The 15252-nt window shown below is 41.5% G+C and overlaps 2 protein-coding genes, 2 long non-coding RNA genes and 1 other non-coding gene across 11 annotated transcripts in view; 2 read left to right on the forward strand and 3 right to left on the reverse strand.

The window, feature by feature from the left end:
- Positions 1 to 11656, forward strand: DUS4L (dihydrouridine synthase 4 like). 2 transcript variants are annotated; one of them, XM_001231914.7, is made up of 6 exons: positions 1 to 153; positions 381 to 502; positions 5928 to 6045; positions 7392 to 7514; positions 8402 to 8628; positions 10278 to 11656. In XM_001231914.7, exons 1-6 carry the CDS (start codon positions 44 to 46, stop codon positions 10529 to 10531), a joined length of 954 nt encoding a protein of 317 aa, XP_001231915.3. In that variant the 5' UTR covers positions 1 to 43; the 3' UTR covers positions 10532 to 11656. The 2 variants fall into 2 exon arrangements, with proteins under 2 accessions (XP_001231915.3, XP_015131276.1); XM_015275790.4 differs by having other exon boundaries at positions 10326 to 11656.
- On the reverse strand, positions 6039 to 10390 carry LOC112533028. The gene is made up of 3 exons (XR_005843427.1): positions 10256 to 10390; positions 9157 to 9308; positions 6039 to 6478 (listed from the first exon to the last, which is right to left on the reverse strand). It is a non-coding gene; the product is annotated as an uncharacterized LOC112533028 (long non-coding RNA).
- The window catches only part of LOC121108759, a 5760-nt gene continuing 1182 nt past the window's right edge, over positions 10675 to 15252 (reverse strand). Inside the window, exons 1-3 of one of the 4 annotated variants that reach the window (XR_005843424.2) lie at positions 14698 to 15075; positions 12792 to 13021; positions 10675 to 11409 (exon numbers count right to left, since the gene is read on the reverse strand). This is a non-coding gene — a long non-coding RNA (uncharacterized LOC121108759). Of the gene's footprint in view, positions 11410 to 12791; positions 15076 to 15252 lie in introns of those variants that run through there. The other 3 variants (XR_005843420.2, XR_005843421.2, XR_005843418.2) reach the window with 3 other exon arrangements.
- On the reverse strand, positions 14676 to 14821 carry MIR2126 (microRNA 2126). Its single transcript, NR_035330.1, has one exon. It is a non-coding gene; the product is annotated as a microRNA 2126 (primary transcript).
- The window catches only part of BCAP29 (B-cell receptor associated protein 29), a 23489-nt gene continuing 22914 nt past the window's right edge, over positions 14678 to 15252 (forward strand). Inside the window, exon 1 of one of the 3 annotated variants that reach the window (XM_040680800.2) lies at positions 14678 to 14737. The gene's annotated coding sequence lies outside the window, so the exon portion shown is untranslated. Of the gene's footprint in view, positions 14738 to 14841; positions 14970 to 15039; positions 15178 to 15252 lie in introns of those variants that run through there. The other 2 variants (NM_001097645.2, XM_046930457.1) reach the window with 2 other exon arrangements.

Raw genomic sequence — 15252 nt, forward strand, 5'->3', positions numbered from 1 at the left:
GGGGCGGGACATGGCGGGGCGGTGAGGGGAGAGTTCGTTATACATGAGCGGGGACGTCGCAGAACGCGAACAATGTCCGGGGAGGGACCCGGTGGGTCTGTTTCGGGCTGGGCACGTCGTGAAGATATGTGCCCCGATGGTTCGCTACTCCAAGTGAGTAACTGCTGGCGGAGCGCCGCAGAGTGCGTGCTGTGGGGCGGGTGGCGTGGCGGGAACGCGGGCGGACGCCTTCTCCTGGGGTCGTTTAAGGGCGCGATAGACGCGGACACGTTTGTCTTACGGTTATATTTACACATCCCCTCAGCGCTGCGTATAAGAGCGGCGCTTCAGAGCGGCTCGTAAGGTCCGCTCTGTGTGCCCGTGGTGTCCCTGTCCCGCAGGCTGGCGTTCCGCACCCTGGTCCGGCGGTACGGCTGCGATCTGTGCTACACCCCCATGGTTGTGGCGGCCGACTTCGTGAGGTCAGCCAAAGCCAGGGACAGCGAGTTCACAACAAACAGAGGTAATTCTGTTAAATACACTTCTGCCTTCTTGGAATGTTTTATGTACCAACGGCATCCTGGCTTGTATTAGAAATAATGCAGCCAGCAGGACAGGTAGGTGATCATCCCTCGGTACTCAGCACTGTTGAGGCTGTACCTCGAGTGCTGTGTTCAGTTGTGGGCCCCTCACTACAAGAAAGACATGGAGGCCATGGCGTGTGTCCAGAGAAGGGCAGCGGAGCTGTGAGGGGTGTGGAGCACAGGTGTGATGGGGAGCGGCTGAGGGAGCCGGGATGGGTCAGTCTGGAGAAGAGGAGGCTCAGGGGAGGCCTTATTGCTCTCTGCAATTGCCTGAAAGGAGGTTTCGGTGAGGTAGGAGTCGGCCTCTGCTTCCATGTAACAGCAGCAGGATAAGAGGGAGCGACCTGAAGTTGTGCCAGGGAGAGTTCAGGTTGAATAGTAGGAGAAATTTCTTCTCGTGGTAATGCATTGAAACAGGTTACACCATTTCCATACACCAGTCTACTTTCATCTTCCCTCACACTGCAGTTTTATTGCTTAACATGGCGTTACATGGTATAGAATATTCCTTTGGCCAGTTTTAGATCTGTCCACTCCCAGTTCCTTGCCCACCCCCAGCCTATTTGCTGGGGGGCAGACAGAGATAAAAAACTAGTTTTGACACTGCCATCACTGTTCAGCAAAAGCTGAAGCATTGTTGTGTTATCTGCATTGTTTTTTGCCACAAAATTCAAAACACAGCACCATAGAGACTGCTGTAAATAAAATTACCTCCATCCCAGCCAGACCCAGTAAATGAAGATCATAGAATCATAGAATGGTTTGCATTGGAAGGGACCTTTAAGATCATCTAGTTCCAGCCCCCTTGCTACAGACAGGGACACCTTCTTCTAGAGCAGGTTGCTCAAAGCCCCTCCAGCCTGGCCTTGAATGCTTCCAGGGAGGGGACATTCACAACCTCACTGGGCAACCTGTTCCAGTGTGTCACCACCCTGATAGTAAAGAATTTCTTCCTAATGTCTAGTCTAAATGTACCCTCATCCTGTCACTACGTGCCCTTCTAAAAAGTCCCTCCCCAGCTTTCCTGTAGGCCCCCTTAGGTACTGGAAGGCCTCTATAAATCTCTTCTCCGGGCTGAAGAGCCCCAGCTCTCTCAGCCTGTCCTTGTCAAGGAGGTGCTCCAGCCCTCTGATCATCTTTGTGGCGCTCTTCTGGACCTGCTCCAATAATTCCATGTCCTTCTTGTGTTGGGAAGGAGCTGCTCCAGTCTAGGTGGACACCACTCTAGGTGGGTTCTCACAAGAGTAGAGTACAGGGGCAGAATCACTTCCCTCAACCTGCTGGTCACACTTCTCTTGATGCAGGGGATCTTGATGCAAGGATACGGTTAGCCTTCTGTCCGCTCATGAGGATCATAAGGTTCTTCTGCCAGCAATTACGTTTTCTTGTACATATCAGAGATGTATGCTTAACCTATTATCCGATAATATTTTCTGGTTTCTAACAAAAATAAGAAGGTTGGTAAAGGGGAGAAAAAAATGAATAGATCAGACATCTAATACAGAGATTAATAAGAGAAAAAGAATTTTAAATTAGCAAGTGTGGAAAATGGAAGGAGGGCTCCTTGAGATGTCAGAAGACTGATAAAAGGAACAAGAAGAGTCTGGGAAATAGAAGCATAGCCAGGGTTTGTAAGGGGAAGCCAGGTTTCGGACATGGTATAGAAATGTAACCAGAGCAGATGGAAAAAAAAAAATATATATATATATATAAGGAGCTATACTGAGTCCTGGCTAGGTAAGGGAGAAAAGTAGTAGAGAATAAAATCATAAAATATCCCAAGTTAGAAGGGACCCATAAGGATCAGTGAGTCCAACTTCTGGCTACACACAGCACCACCCAAAAGTCTGACTATAAGTATGTGGGAAGAGATAACAGTACAGATACAGATCAGCTGGCATGAAGTGGTTGTAGGAGAGAAGTGGAAGAAGGAACACATAAGCATGGGCTACAACTAGAGGAATGGAGAAAGCACTGCTAACGTGCTACTAAGTTTGGCCTGTAGGATCTACAGAGGGTAATGATTCCATCTGTTCATACCACTGAGTCAGTGGTTTTGTGAGTGTATATGTAATAGTAGTAGAAGTATAATTTGTGATTTCATGCATTATTTGAATACAGCAGGTCATTTGTAGGGAAGAATCACGTTGGAAAGTGCAGATAGACTCTTATTAATGGAGTGCAACTTGGAAGAAAGGTTGAATATTTTTTTGCTGTTCAAAATAAACCAAAAAGAACATAACTGATATGTACGGCTCAGAGGTCCACGGAGCCACTGTTCCACCTCTTGCATCTGTTTATACTTTTGATCTTCACAGTGTCCTGTAAAGTTCTACAGATTGGCTTTGTAGTGTCTTTTGGCAGATAATGGGATGGGGAAGGAGGAGATTCTTCTCACTGTTTGCTGTAACCTTGTTGCCTGTTAACAAGGAGCGCAGGATGAAGTGTTCTAGTATTGTGAATACTATCTTTTCTCTACTCATCTCTTTCATGCTGGCCTTAATTTTACAGTCTCCAAAACCATTCTGCCTCTAACAGCTTTGCCAGCATAACAGTATTTACATTATTAGCATTTATGCTCATGACAAATAGCTCCACAACTGATTGTAAAATTTGAATATTGATTTGTATAATTTTCTGGGCATTTTTTACTCCAATGAGCACAGTAGGTTTGGAGCCTGCAATTGCAATTTTTACTCTTTGGGTTTTTTTTGGCACTGACATTTCTTTGTTGTGTATTTCTCTAGTAGTGGTAGATATTCCCTGTGTCTGCTGCTGAGAATTTAATTATGATTTGATTGAGCATTTTTATTACTTAATACTCAGCTGAAAAACAAGGATCCTGGGATTATTCCAGTGTATTAGCCGTATCAATATAAATTTCTTCAGCTAGAGCACTGTCTATATGGACACTTTGAAAATACAAAAGGGATTTTTGGGGGCATGCTAGAGTGTTAGGTAACTTATAGAAGTTTCTTAGCTGAGAGGATACTGCTGCCCTCTCTGACTTCAGCTCCATTATTTCAAGAACTCTGTAATTTCCACTAAGACAGGGAAATCTTCAGAAGCACTTATGGTCTGTTCAGTACCAGAAGTACACGTGCTGTGTGCATTTGTTGGCTCTTCCCTTTCCACTGGTGCTCAGATATTTTTCTTACCCTGTTCCCCATCCCTCTTAGCTGCAGCAATAGTTTATTTGGAAAGTAACTGCTAATACTGATATATTTTTAGATGCCTCTAATGTAATGCAGTGGGTGTCAAAGAGGAGAGCCTGTTCCAAATGGCCATCTGGCTCTCTGCAGGGGCTTAGTAGATCACAAATAGTTCACCAGACCCACTTTGAGGAGCACTGACACTTTGGTTTCCCACTAGAGAAAAATCTGTGAAAGCTGCCTCTGCCTATGTGTTCTCATTCCAGCTCTGCATACTGGACAAAACCCAGCCATGTTGGCATTGAAGCAAAAGAGGACCTGGGTTAAGGAGAGTTGGCAGCTACTGGAAGCTGCCTCAGTAGTACACTCAGTTTTCTGGTTCTTTAACATCTTTTACTGACTCTGGATTTTTTGGTATATCAGCGTGATCTGTGCCTTACATCTGTGTCCTACTTCACAAAGCCAAATTCTCTCTCTTTTTTTTTCTTTTTCTCTTAGAGCCTACCTTTGGTTTGCTTAATAATATATTCCTGTAAGACATCTTTTCTTCCTTCATTGTTGCTGTTATAAGAGTTGCTGTTTTTTTCACCATAAATGACTACATTAGTCAGAAACAAGAACACTAGAAATCTTTGTTAATAATTGTGTGTCATACACAGCTATAGCAAAACACAGCAGTCTGTAAGCAGCCTGATACAACTGTGGAACAGATCATGTTTGAAGTGTAATTCTCTTTGGCAGGAAATACTTAGCAGCTCCAGAAATTATCCAATGCACTGTAGGCATCATCAGATTAGGTGTTCTCAGTAAGACAAGAAAGTAATCATACTTTTTCAGCACATTGTTCTGGTTTCATAAAGATTTTCATATAAACAGCAGATTTATTTCAGTAAGTTAAAAATAAATAATTGTTAAAATCCTATATAGAGAAGAAAGACTTCTCACAGCTACAGCTATAGTCAAAAGAAAGAGTTGGAGAGTTTATGTAGCGCAGTGGTGAGCGATGAGAAAGTTTGCATCGACCTATAGGCAATGGCATAGCATGAGGAGGCCCCTGGCAAGGCTCTGGCAGTGTTGTAGTCAGTTATGACAGTGTTCCTATATCATATCCTGCCTGGAAAGGGAGGGGTGTCTGGATTTGCAAATCCCTCTGGTTAGATCAAGGTGAAACAACACTCAAGGTCTGTGCATAAGAGGAAAAAACATCAACTGTAATAGGAGATATTCATAAAACAGTTATCCTGCATGCATTGGCTCTCCTGCAATTCTGTCTGTTTAAGCCGTGCATTTTTGTAGGAAATTCAAGTAAGTTTTGGGTTACTTAACAACTTAAAGAAAGAAAAGGGGACCACCAGTCCTGGTCCCACATCAAGCATGTTGACAAGGGGGGTGCGTAGCACAGAATAAAGAAAGGATACAGCAGTGAGAAGTGAAGTCCCTCAGCCCCTGTTTGTAGATGGCTCCAATTCCAGGATGGATTGAGACCCCAGACACCAGCCTAATCAAAGCTGGTACCGGGCCCCCTCCTGTGACCTGATGATTTCTAGGGCATTGTTTTGGGCTCTTGCGGGAAGGGCTGAAACATGAGTCAAATTAAGGGAAGGAACACCCAGTTCCTTCCTGTGGCTTAATTGTCTCTCAAGGTGGTATCCAACCTCACATTAACAGCCACCTGGGACTCCTCCCCTACAGCCTTCCTGTGGTACCACCCTGTAAAATAGCTGAAAAAATCACTATCGGAAGTGGAGTCATTGAGCATATTTGGTTCTGTACATACTTATTGGAGTTCAGTACAGCAACTGGTGAGATTATGTGACAGTGCAGCCTGACCTTTAAGATTTTATTTTAATAATGGTGGTGTAATGGGGGAAATAACCCAATATAGAACAGACAGATTGTTTATGTTGGAGGTACAGTGGCACTAGTGATGTTTTTATTCAATTTGGTTTTAATGTTTAAGTGTTCTGGATCCAAGACCAACGTACGCTATAAAGGAACAATAACTGAAGTCATTCTTTTACCATTACTACTTTGTGAATAGTCTGAATTAAGAGTGCTGCTCTTAAACAAGCTATTGATTTTGACAATTGTAAACAAATAGGTATTTATTGATATTTTTAAGAAAGTTAAACACATTTAAGTAATGAAACATTCAAGAATTAGATATTTTTTTTCTTGTTTTCAACCTCTAAATATCTTTTCATTGGAGTAGGTGATAATCCATTGATCGTTCAGTTTGCTGCTAAAGAAGCACAAGTTTTATGTGATGCTGCCCTTCTCGTCTGTCCTTTCGCAGACGGAGTAGACCTAAACTGTGGCTGTCCTCAGAGGTAAAGATTTGAAAAAAATGGTTAAGTATGATTGAAGTAATTTGAGAATAAAGGATGAAAAGCCTTCATTTTCAGGGTCGTTTCTGTCTTAATTAAAAAAAAAAAAAAGACTTTGAGATTGAAATAGCTTTTTAACCTATCAGACCAAAACATGTATGTGGTAAGATGCTGTTCTGAATGTTCTGAGATGCCCATGGTCACCATGGGAAGACCAGGTGTCTTTGCTGACTTGCCTCTTTTCATTTCTGAGATACTGAGGGTCGGCTCAGAAGTGAAGTGTCCATCTCTATGATCTGGCAGCTGTAGCATTTGACTTTTCAGAAGAACTTTGCTGCAAATAATTTGGAGGATGTCTTGAGAAATAACGTGGCAGTTCCCAAAATAATGAGCCATGTCCCTGATGTCTCAGACTTATGCAAGTGAAGAACAGTCCCTAAAATGTAATTGTACAGATTATATTACTCATGAAGTGCTGAACAGAATTCCCTCCATCTTTTATTAGGCTTGGAAATACAGTGAATTAGTGATCGTTTAACGATCTTGTCTTGGCAAAATAATAATGCACAAAGGAGGATTCTCACTAACTGATTCAATTGAGAACCATTTATTATACATTTGTCAGGCAGTCTTTTTCTAAGTAAATCTCTCAAAAATAAATGCAGGACAGCAGGAGATAATATTACGGTGCACGTACTTAATTTGTCTATTCTAATTAGTTATCTTGACTTAAAATTACGGTATTTGAGAAAACAGTTCTGGAGACATCGGAGACTTCCAAATCTTGTGCATATTGATTTCAATATAGTAGAGCTGTGCGTATCTGCCTGTATAAGAAAAACTCTTTAAAGAAAAGAGTGCTGCTGTTCAGTAAAAGCAAAGGTTATCTCCTGCCAATCATAAGTAATTGTTGTCATTTGAAGGAAAAGATAATATTACTGAAATCAGATTCTTATTCTATTTCCAATGTGTTCCTTTCCAACACAAAGTAATTTTCTGTTCAAAAGAAACCCATGACCCAACAGAAGGAGAAATATCAAACTATTTCTTCTATGTACAATCTAAACCATTGTTAATTAAATGTTTATCTTCCTTGTAAGCCTGTTTTGTGGATAGAAAATTGAACTGGAATAGATTAGTTACTTGTCCAAAATGTTAATAGCAAAGCAGAAACTGAACCAGGATCTAAAAGCTGGTGTCACACCACAAGCATGATCAAACTACAGCCATTATTATCTCTGCTTACTCAGCCATACATTCTAAAGGCTATAAAGAAACTGATACATTTAACTGAAATTGATCTGCATTTTTCAGCTGTAGAATACAAATGTTATTTTTTTCTTTCAAAGATGGGCAATGGCAGAAGGTTATGGTGCTTGCTTAATAAATAAACCGGAGCTGGTTCGAGATATGGTGAGACATGTACGGAATCAGATCGACAATCCTCGGTTTTCAGTATCTATTAAAATAAGGTATGTCTAACATACTATTTGCAGTACATGGAAAAATCCTTGTAATGTTTTTCTAAAGAAATATGTTTGTGTAATAGTTACACTACAATATATGCAATTAATGCAATATTACAAATCATTATAAGTTCCTTAAATGTGATGACTGTTGAGATGTCTGACTCCAGGTGGTGAGTGTACCTGGGGCAGGCAGTCCCAGCCTCAGATGGTAGAACCAGCACACTCTTTGACTGCTTGCTCAGATATCAGAGTGGCTGCCAGAATTTTATTGCAATCCAGAAGACACGATAGTACAAGTTTAAGGTTTAGAAGTCCATGAAATAAAAGTAATATGTAGTCTATAATCATGTGCACTTACTTGTAAGCTGCTGTTGCCTATGAAAGACAGGATAACAAATCTGGGAACCAGTCCACACAGCTGCTGTAAGAACGTGTTCTCCTTCCCTACATCACTTTCTGGACTTGTATAAACTGTAGATCTATTTTACTTTCTAACATTTAATCCACTATTTACCTTCACAGCGCATGGTGCATATTGTTGGTTAAGTTTCAGCTGTTTGCAGTCCCTCAGAAAAGGAGAGCTGTTTTAAATTGGATTTTTTTTTCACAGTTATGCAAAGTAATGACAATTAATGTAGAATCTTGGGCAACCCTGCTTAATCTCTATAAAATTCACCACACAGAGATGGTACGTAATTGGGAAATGATAAATAGTGATTTCAATACATTATACATCTTTATTAAATATATGTTTACCTTCCCACAGTAGTGGGTTTTTTTACAAGTATTTATAGAAATCTCTGGTGGCTCCTCTTCTCAGAGGGATTTTATACAGTTTTATACAGTTGAGGTAGCTTGCTAGCTAATGCTTTAATTCCTTGGAATTTTAGGATACATGAAGACTTAAAAAAAACAGTAGACCTGTGTAAAAAAGCTGAAGCAACTGGAGTTTCATGGATTACAGTACATGGGAGAAATATAGAAGAAAGACATCAGCCAGTACATTATGATGCAATTAAAGTAATTAAAGAAAGCATACACATACCTGTTGTGGCTAATGGAGACATTAAAACATTAAAAGATGCTGAAAATGTTCATCACCTGACAGGAGCAGATGGTAAGATTAAACGTATCCTACTTTCTAAGTAAAGTTACAAATTAAATTTCTGAGTATTTATTTTAGCTATAAGTAGGACATTGTTTGCATCTTTTTCTCTGAGGAGACAAAGGATGGTATTTTAGATGCTTAATAAGCTCATAAATTCAATCTCTTGTAATTATCAGAGAACCAGAGCACTGTTATTCAAAGTCTCAAATAGATTTGCAAGGCAAACTACAAAAGCTCTTTGCTTAATTATGCTTTCATCACTCAGTAGTGGAGTTAGTGATGGAGTTGAGGGGGGACCTTCAGGAATCCATTCTGTTTACAGAGCTGTATTATTATAATACATTATTATAATACAGAGCTGTATTATACAACTGTAGATTTTGACTTGAAATCCTCTACTTCCTGCAAAGGATAACGGATTTCTTATAGTAAGAATACAGAGGAAGAAAGATAAACAAGCCAGATATTTAACAATTAAGATAGTTTGCTTCAAGTACGTGGTGAAGCACTGCACTCTTATCTGTCTATTTACCTTACCTTTATTGTGGTAAAATATGGAAGTGAAAAATTGCCCTGCAGTTGTTTGGTTACAGTAGATTCCTGCAACTGTCTGTGGTTTCAAGCCAACATTGAAGTTCAACATATATCTTGAAGAAGTCATCTGAATCTGCATACTTTGAGTCTTACAGCTAGAGTGTAACAGGACAGAGAACAGTAGTTAATGTCATAAGAAGAGTTCACGTGGCAGGTTTCTATTAACATTGTTGGTGTTTAAAAAAAACAACAAGAACTATTTGCATCAAACTGCCATGCTGCCACAGTGGCTTTCACCCCAAATAAAAAGCAGGAAGAAAATACATAACATGAAAGAATGTTCTTGTAGCCTGACTTTCTTGAACAACAAAGTATAAAACACCAAATTATCATATGATGGTATAAGATACAGTAAGTACAAACCAGAAACTGCGTATTTTTTTTTTGTCTTACACAATCCTGAATTTTTTTTCATTTTTGGTCATCCTATTTTGTATATTTTGTAGGAAGAGACTCAATGTGACAGGTTATATGTTGACAGTGCAGGTAAACAATCACTTTTTCACAGAAATACTTCAATAAAGCTTGGCTGGATTTATCTGACAGTTTGGGAATATAGTTGCAAATGCAGTGGCTTTGCAGAAAGCAGACATTTTCTGTAGACTAGGAGCCATGAGATCTCTATCATTGAGACTTGAGCTGTTAATGGAAGAATGATTCCAGGTCAGTGAATCAGCTGAGTTGTGCTAAAAATAACTTCAGCATTTTACTACTCTTGTGTCTTTACATCATAATTATATGTTAAAGAATGGGCTTACATGTGTGTAGCAAATAAAAACAGAATACTATTGAACTGCTATTTAAAAAGTAGAAAAGAAAGGCTTCTTTTTTGTGTGTTTTGCATCAGAATTTCTGGAAGGTTATGTCAACACGTTAAATGAGTTGACAGATGGTGTAGGTACTCAGGGGCCAGGGCTGTTAAAGTGATGTCTTTGATATCATACTTAGCCCTATTGTTCTCCCATTACTTGTTATCATGGATGCTATGAAGTAGGTGCTATAAAAAAGATGTGATGTTAAATTTAACTATAATGTAACTCACTGCTTTAATTTGCAATTTGAAGGTGTAATGGTGGCTAGAGGACTCTTAGCAAATCCGGCTATGTTTGCAGGATACGAAGAAACACCTCTGAAGTGCATCCAGGATTGGGTTGACATTGCTCTTGAGCATGGAACTCCTTTTACATGTTTTCACCACCACTTAATGTACATGATGGAACGGATAACTTCAAAACAAGAAAAGAAAGTTTTCAACATTTTGTCAAGTACCTCAGCAGTTCTAGATTACCTGGGTCATCATTATGGTGTGTGTAGCTGAAAGCATTTCAGTTGTATGTAAACTCGTACTTCACAATTGCTGACATATTGCTACTTGGGCTTTTACTGATTAAATCCATAACACAGTGAAAATATTTTCAGTACAGCTTAATACTGAGGTCAGGCTGATAGTTTATATTTTTCGTGTTTTTACATTGGCATATTTAACAAAAGAAATATTCCACATTCCACAAACGTGTAATTCTATTTACAATGCATTACTGTACAGAGGATTGGCTATTATGTGACTGTGACTGCAGTGGTTTAATTTATTTTTCACCAGACAGTTGCTTACAGCAGTAAGCAAAACTAAGGCCTTTTTATAGTGGAATTCCCTAAAATTAGGACTACTCATAAATAATAATAAAAATGTATGACCAAAAGAATACAAAGGGAGCAATTATAGAAATATTTGCTTTAACTGACAAAAGACATATGATGTGCTTTTAAATTTTAGTAGAATTTTCCAGCTTAAAGACTGTGAGACTTTGAAGTCCGGCACTGTCCCCTCTTAAATGAGATGTTCCTTTTGCGATCTAAAATCTTCTAAATCTATAACTCAGAAAAATTCTACCATTAATATAATGAAAGAAACCTGTAATACATATAAGATGACAGGAGGGAGGAGAGAGTAAAATGAAGAGAGTTTAAGTACAGACCTAGATGGATCTAGACTACAAGACTTGAAAGTTCAGTGTAACCAAATACAGTATTGGTTATCTACTATATAATAATCCTATGAAAGATTAAAATGCAGTAATCTACCAAACCTGAACTTTGTAGGCCAAAGAAAAGCTGATAGATTCTCTCAGTAGGACTCTTGCATCCTTTCTGCAGGCATGTTGCTTATCAAAGCATGACAGCTGTTTCACTTTGGATCTTTGTACAGGAGGAAAACAGTGAAAGTCAGAACAAGACAATAACATTGCACACCAGCTGCATTTGTTCTGCAAGGGAAATTTCACAAGCCTGTGCAGTACAATTATTTGTAATCAAATAATTTGTTTCCTTTCCTATGTTTACATAGAAATTGATAGAAGAAATTGCTTAGGTTTTTTAACTGGTACTTCTGTGCATATACAAGTGAATGGTTCTGAATTTTCTAAATAAATTACTTGCTTTTGTATCCAATTGTCATTTGTTTATTACAGTGTACAGTGTGACAACCTGGGGAAGGGGGTGTTGCTTTTGATGCCATTCCCCATATCTGTTGTTCAGATATCTACAGTCCTGCAGTTATTTTTCATGCAGTGACAAAAAAGACTTACTTATTTTTCATAGAGAATATGTTCTGTTTTAGGTATACAAATGAGTCAGAAAAGCGTGACCCAAGTCAGCAAGTCTAGTTTGCTGTTTAGGACAGTGAAGTTTATAGATCTCTGATATGGGTTGTATTTCCAGTCCATCCAACTATAGTGCAGTACTCAGTTCTGAAAACACCTCGAGTCTTCTGCATCAAAATTAAAAACTACAAAACTGACTTGCATAAGAAAGGGATTCTTTAGGGTACTAACTAGGTCCTGTGTTAGCATTTACTTAAGATTTTATGGTAGAGCAAATCAGTCGCCACATGGAACAGAGAGAAAAAAAAGATTCATTGTAATCAAAAACGCAAAAGCAAGGCTTTTTTTTTTTGGTTTGTTTTTTTTTAGTAGTGGGGAAATGGTATTTTAGAGGACTTGAAATACCTTGACCTATTTAGGAACTGAATGCTTGATGATTTTGAAGGCAGCAGTTGTTGTGCCTGTGTGATATCAATCATAGAGATTTCTGCCTGAAGTACAAGACCTAAGATGCAGTTAATATTGCTAGTAATTAAGGAGTGCTTGATCTGGCCAATTAACTACCATAAAAGTCAATGGAAGTTTAGCATCCTGTTATGTGGTGAAATGAATGGCTGTCAGTTAATTCGTACACCTCCTTCCTCCTGTCACTTTGTCTGCATCTCAACACACTTCACTGCTTTGACACAGGATAAACTGCAAAATTTGAGTCTCAAAGCCATACTTTAAACAGCCTACACTGTTTACGATACATGTTAAAGATATCCCCATGGCAATTAATTACTTAACTTCCAGTTTTGCTCTAGAGTGCAGTTATATTTCTTATAAGCCGTTTGAACATGGGAAAACTGTACCAGTTTAAAGCCAGCAGATATATTCCTTCCTTAGTTAAAGTATTTGTAGCATCACCAGGTCTTCCATTTTCTAACTAATTTTCAATTTTCAAAAAGTTACTCCATTATTATTCTCCTCAGCTACCTCAGCCCTCATTCCACGTTGGTGAGAATGCTCAGCAGCAGCAGCAGTTGAGGTGCACAGCAGTCACTACAGAGGGAGCCTTTCGGAGATCTTGTGGAGCTCCTGGAGTGCCAGCGTAGACTCAGACTTCCTGGCAGTGTGGATGTGCAAGTTTAGTCCTGTCAGTATGCAGCTAGCCTACTGGAGAGCAGTCTGCAGTGCTAGCACGCAGCTCAGAAAAGGAAACTGCTCTGGGTTAAGGGAGAGAAAGTCTTTAATAACATTTTAATAGCTTCAATAAAGTATAATGGCAGTAGGCCAATAGCTAAAATGTAATAACTAGAATATATTAAGAGGTTGTGTTTTATCTATGCGTTTGATTACATGTTTATGAAAACATGCTAGAAATGCTTCTTAAAACCTGGGCTGCTTCCACAGTGTAGATTAGATTGAAGTGGCTGGTTGTATTACCCTCCAATATTTGCTATGGATAAACAATTATTTGGAATGTAACCTTTCATCCAGACATTGCTTGGCAGCAACTGGGAAAAGGTTAACACACAGGCACAATCCCGAAGCCACAGACCTGGGAAATATAGGTGCAAACAATTTCAGATTGAGAGCAGCTGCAGTCAGCTCTGCTGAAAACTGCTTATGCAGTAACTCCCCTAACCATTTTACTTCCCATGGATTAGAGTAACAAATTGCTACTCCTCATGCTATTTAAACTACATCTTTCTGATGTAATTTTTGGAGGGGACAGAATTCCCAAAAGCAGCTCTGATAGTTGTGTCAAGAAGGCTGGTCATGCCCAGCTAGACCAGGTAACCCCTTCCCAAGCAGACAGGTACCTGTTGGAGCTGCAGGCAAATCAGCTGAGCTGATTGCTCAGGGTGAAATTGCTGGATGTGACGTGAAACAGCATGAGAAGCTAAAAAAAGCTGCAGATAGCCCTGGGAGGGGTGGCTGGATTTCACTGGTGGTTAGGTAGGCGTTGCATGAAAAACAGCTGAACGACAGAAATAACCAAAGAGTTTGGAAGTCCATTTGGGACTGGGAACTTGCAGGGTTAATGGCGCCCAATAACCATGTCACTACCTCAGCAATACCACACAAGGTCAAGATAAGCTAAGTAATGGTATCAGAAATACTGAATACAGGTATAGATGTAGCCAGACTGGGAACAACAGGGAAAAGAGTTGAGGGGAGGGTTATTTGGGAGAAATAAAGGGCGTTGCAAGTGGCTAAGATGGCTGAGGAATCATAGAATGGCCTGGGTTGAAAAGGACCACAATGACCACCTAGTTTCACCCCCCTGCTATGTGCACGGTTGCCAGCCACCAGACCAGGCTGCCCAGAGCCACATCCAGCCTGGCCTTGAATGCTGCCAGGGATGGGGCATCCACAGCCTCCTTGGGTAACCTGTTCCAGTAGCAATGCATGGGCGTACCATGCTTGGAACCTTGCAATGCTGATGAAAAACACTGCACCCAACACAGGGCAGAAAAAGAACTTTCTGAAGGAATGTGGTTTTACTCATGAGGTCCAAACAAGGTTGCTGGACATTGTCTGAAACTTGTTTGGTAGATACTGTTAGTGAAGAACCCTCTCCTGATAGCCAACCTGACCCTCCCCTGCAGCATGATGCTTCCACGGGGCAGCACTTCACTTGAATGGCAAAAACCTGTGGGTGGATCAGGCAGCGAAGTCAAGGCCTTGATCTAACAAGCTCAAGACATGGAGCGGTGGGCTCCTACAGCACACTGCGTCTAACCACTGCCTGAATGTAAAACGAAGGTGTTGATTTTAACCGTTCTCAGCGTGTAGATAGATGCCCGCACGCTCCAGCAGAGGAGGGGCCTGCCGCTACACCTGACCCCACCCAGTTACCACTGGGAGCCCTATGGGGGTGGGGCTGAGGGATTACCAGGACGAGCACAGGCTGGTTGGAACCTTCCTCAGAGGCGGTAACCGTGGCACCACCTCCGCTCCGTGCTCCTACCGCGCCGCTCAGCTCCGTCCCGGCCCACATCCTGCCGGCAGCCCGCCCCGCCCCGCCGCCCCCTTCACTGCCTCAGCGCCGGTGGGAAGGGCGGGTCTGCTGCCTGCCTGCCTGCTCCGGCCCGCTCGCTCGGGCGGGGCCGCGCTCCTCACCCCTTCCAGAGCCGCCCGCCGCCATCAGGCCCTGAAGCCGAGGAGGTTGCGAGGGCTGGGCTGCCATGGGGGGGGGGGGACGGGGGGACGGGGGGACGGGGACGGGGACGGGCCCAGAGCGACCGAGGCCTCCCGGCTGCGCAGGAGGGAGTGAGGACGACGGGGAGAGGGCTTCCGCCCCGCTGTGGGCGTTGACGGAGGGCCGGCGGCCTGCGGGGCTGCGTCGCCTCCAGGGAACGGTGGAGGAGGCCGGGTCCGGACGGGGCGGGCGCGGAGGGGTCCCTTTCGGAACTCGGGCGGGAGACCCCGAGCCGCAGCGACTGCCGCG

Source organism: Gallus gallus, chromosome 1 (assembly GCF_016699485.2).
Source record: "Gallus gallus isolate bGalGal1 chromosome 1, bGalGal1.mat.broiler.GRCg7b, whole genome shotgun sequence".
NCBI lineage: Eukaryota > Metazoa > Chordata > Aves > Galliformes > Phasianidae > Gallus > Gallus gallus.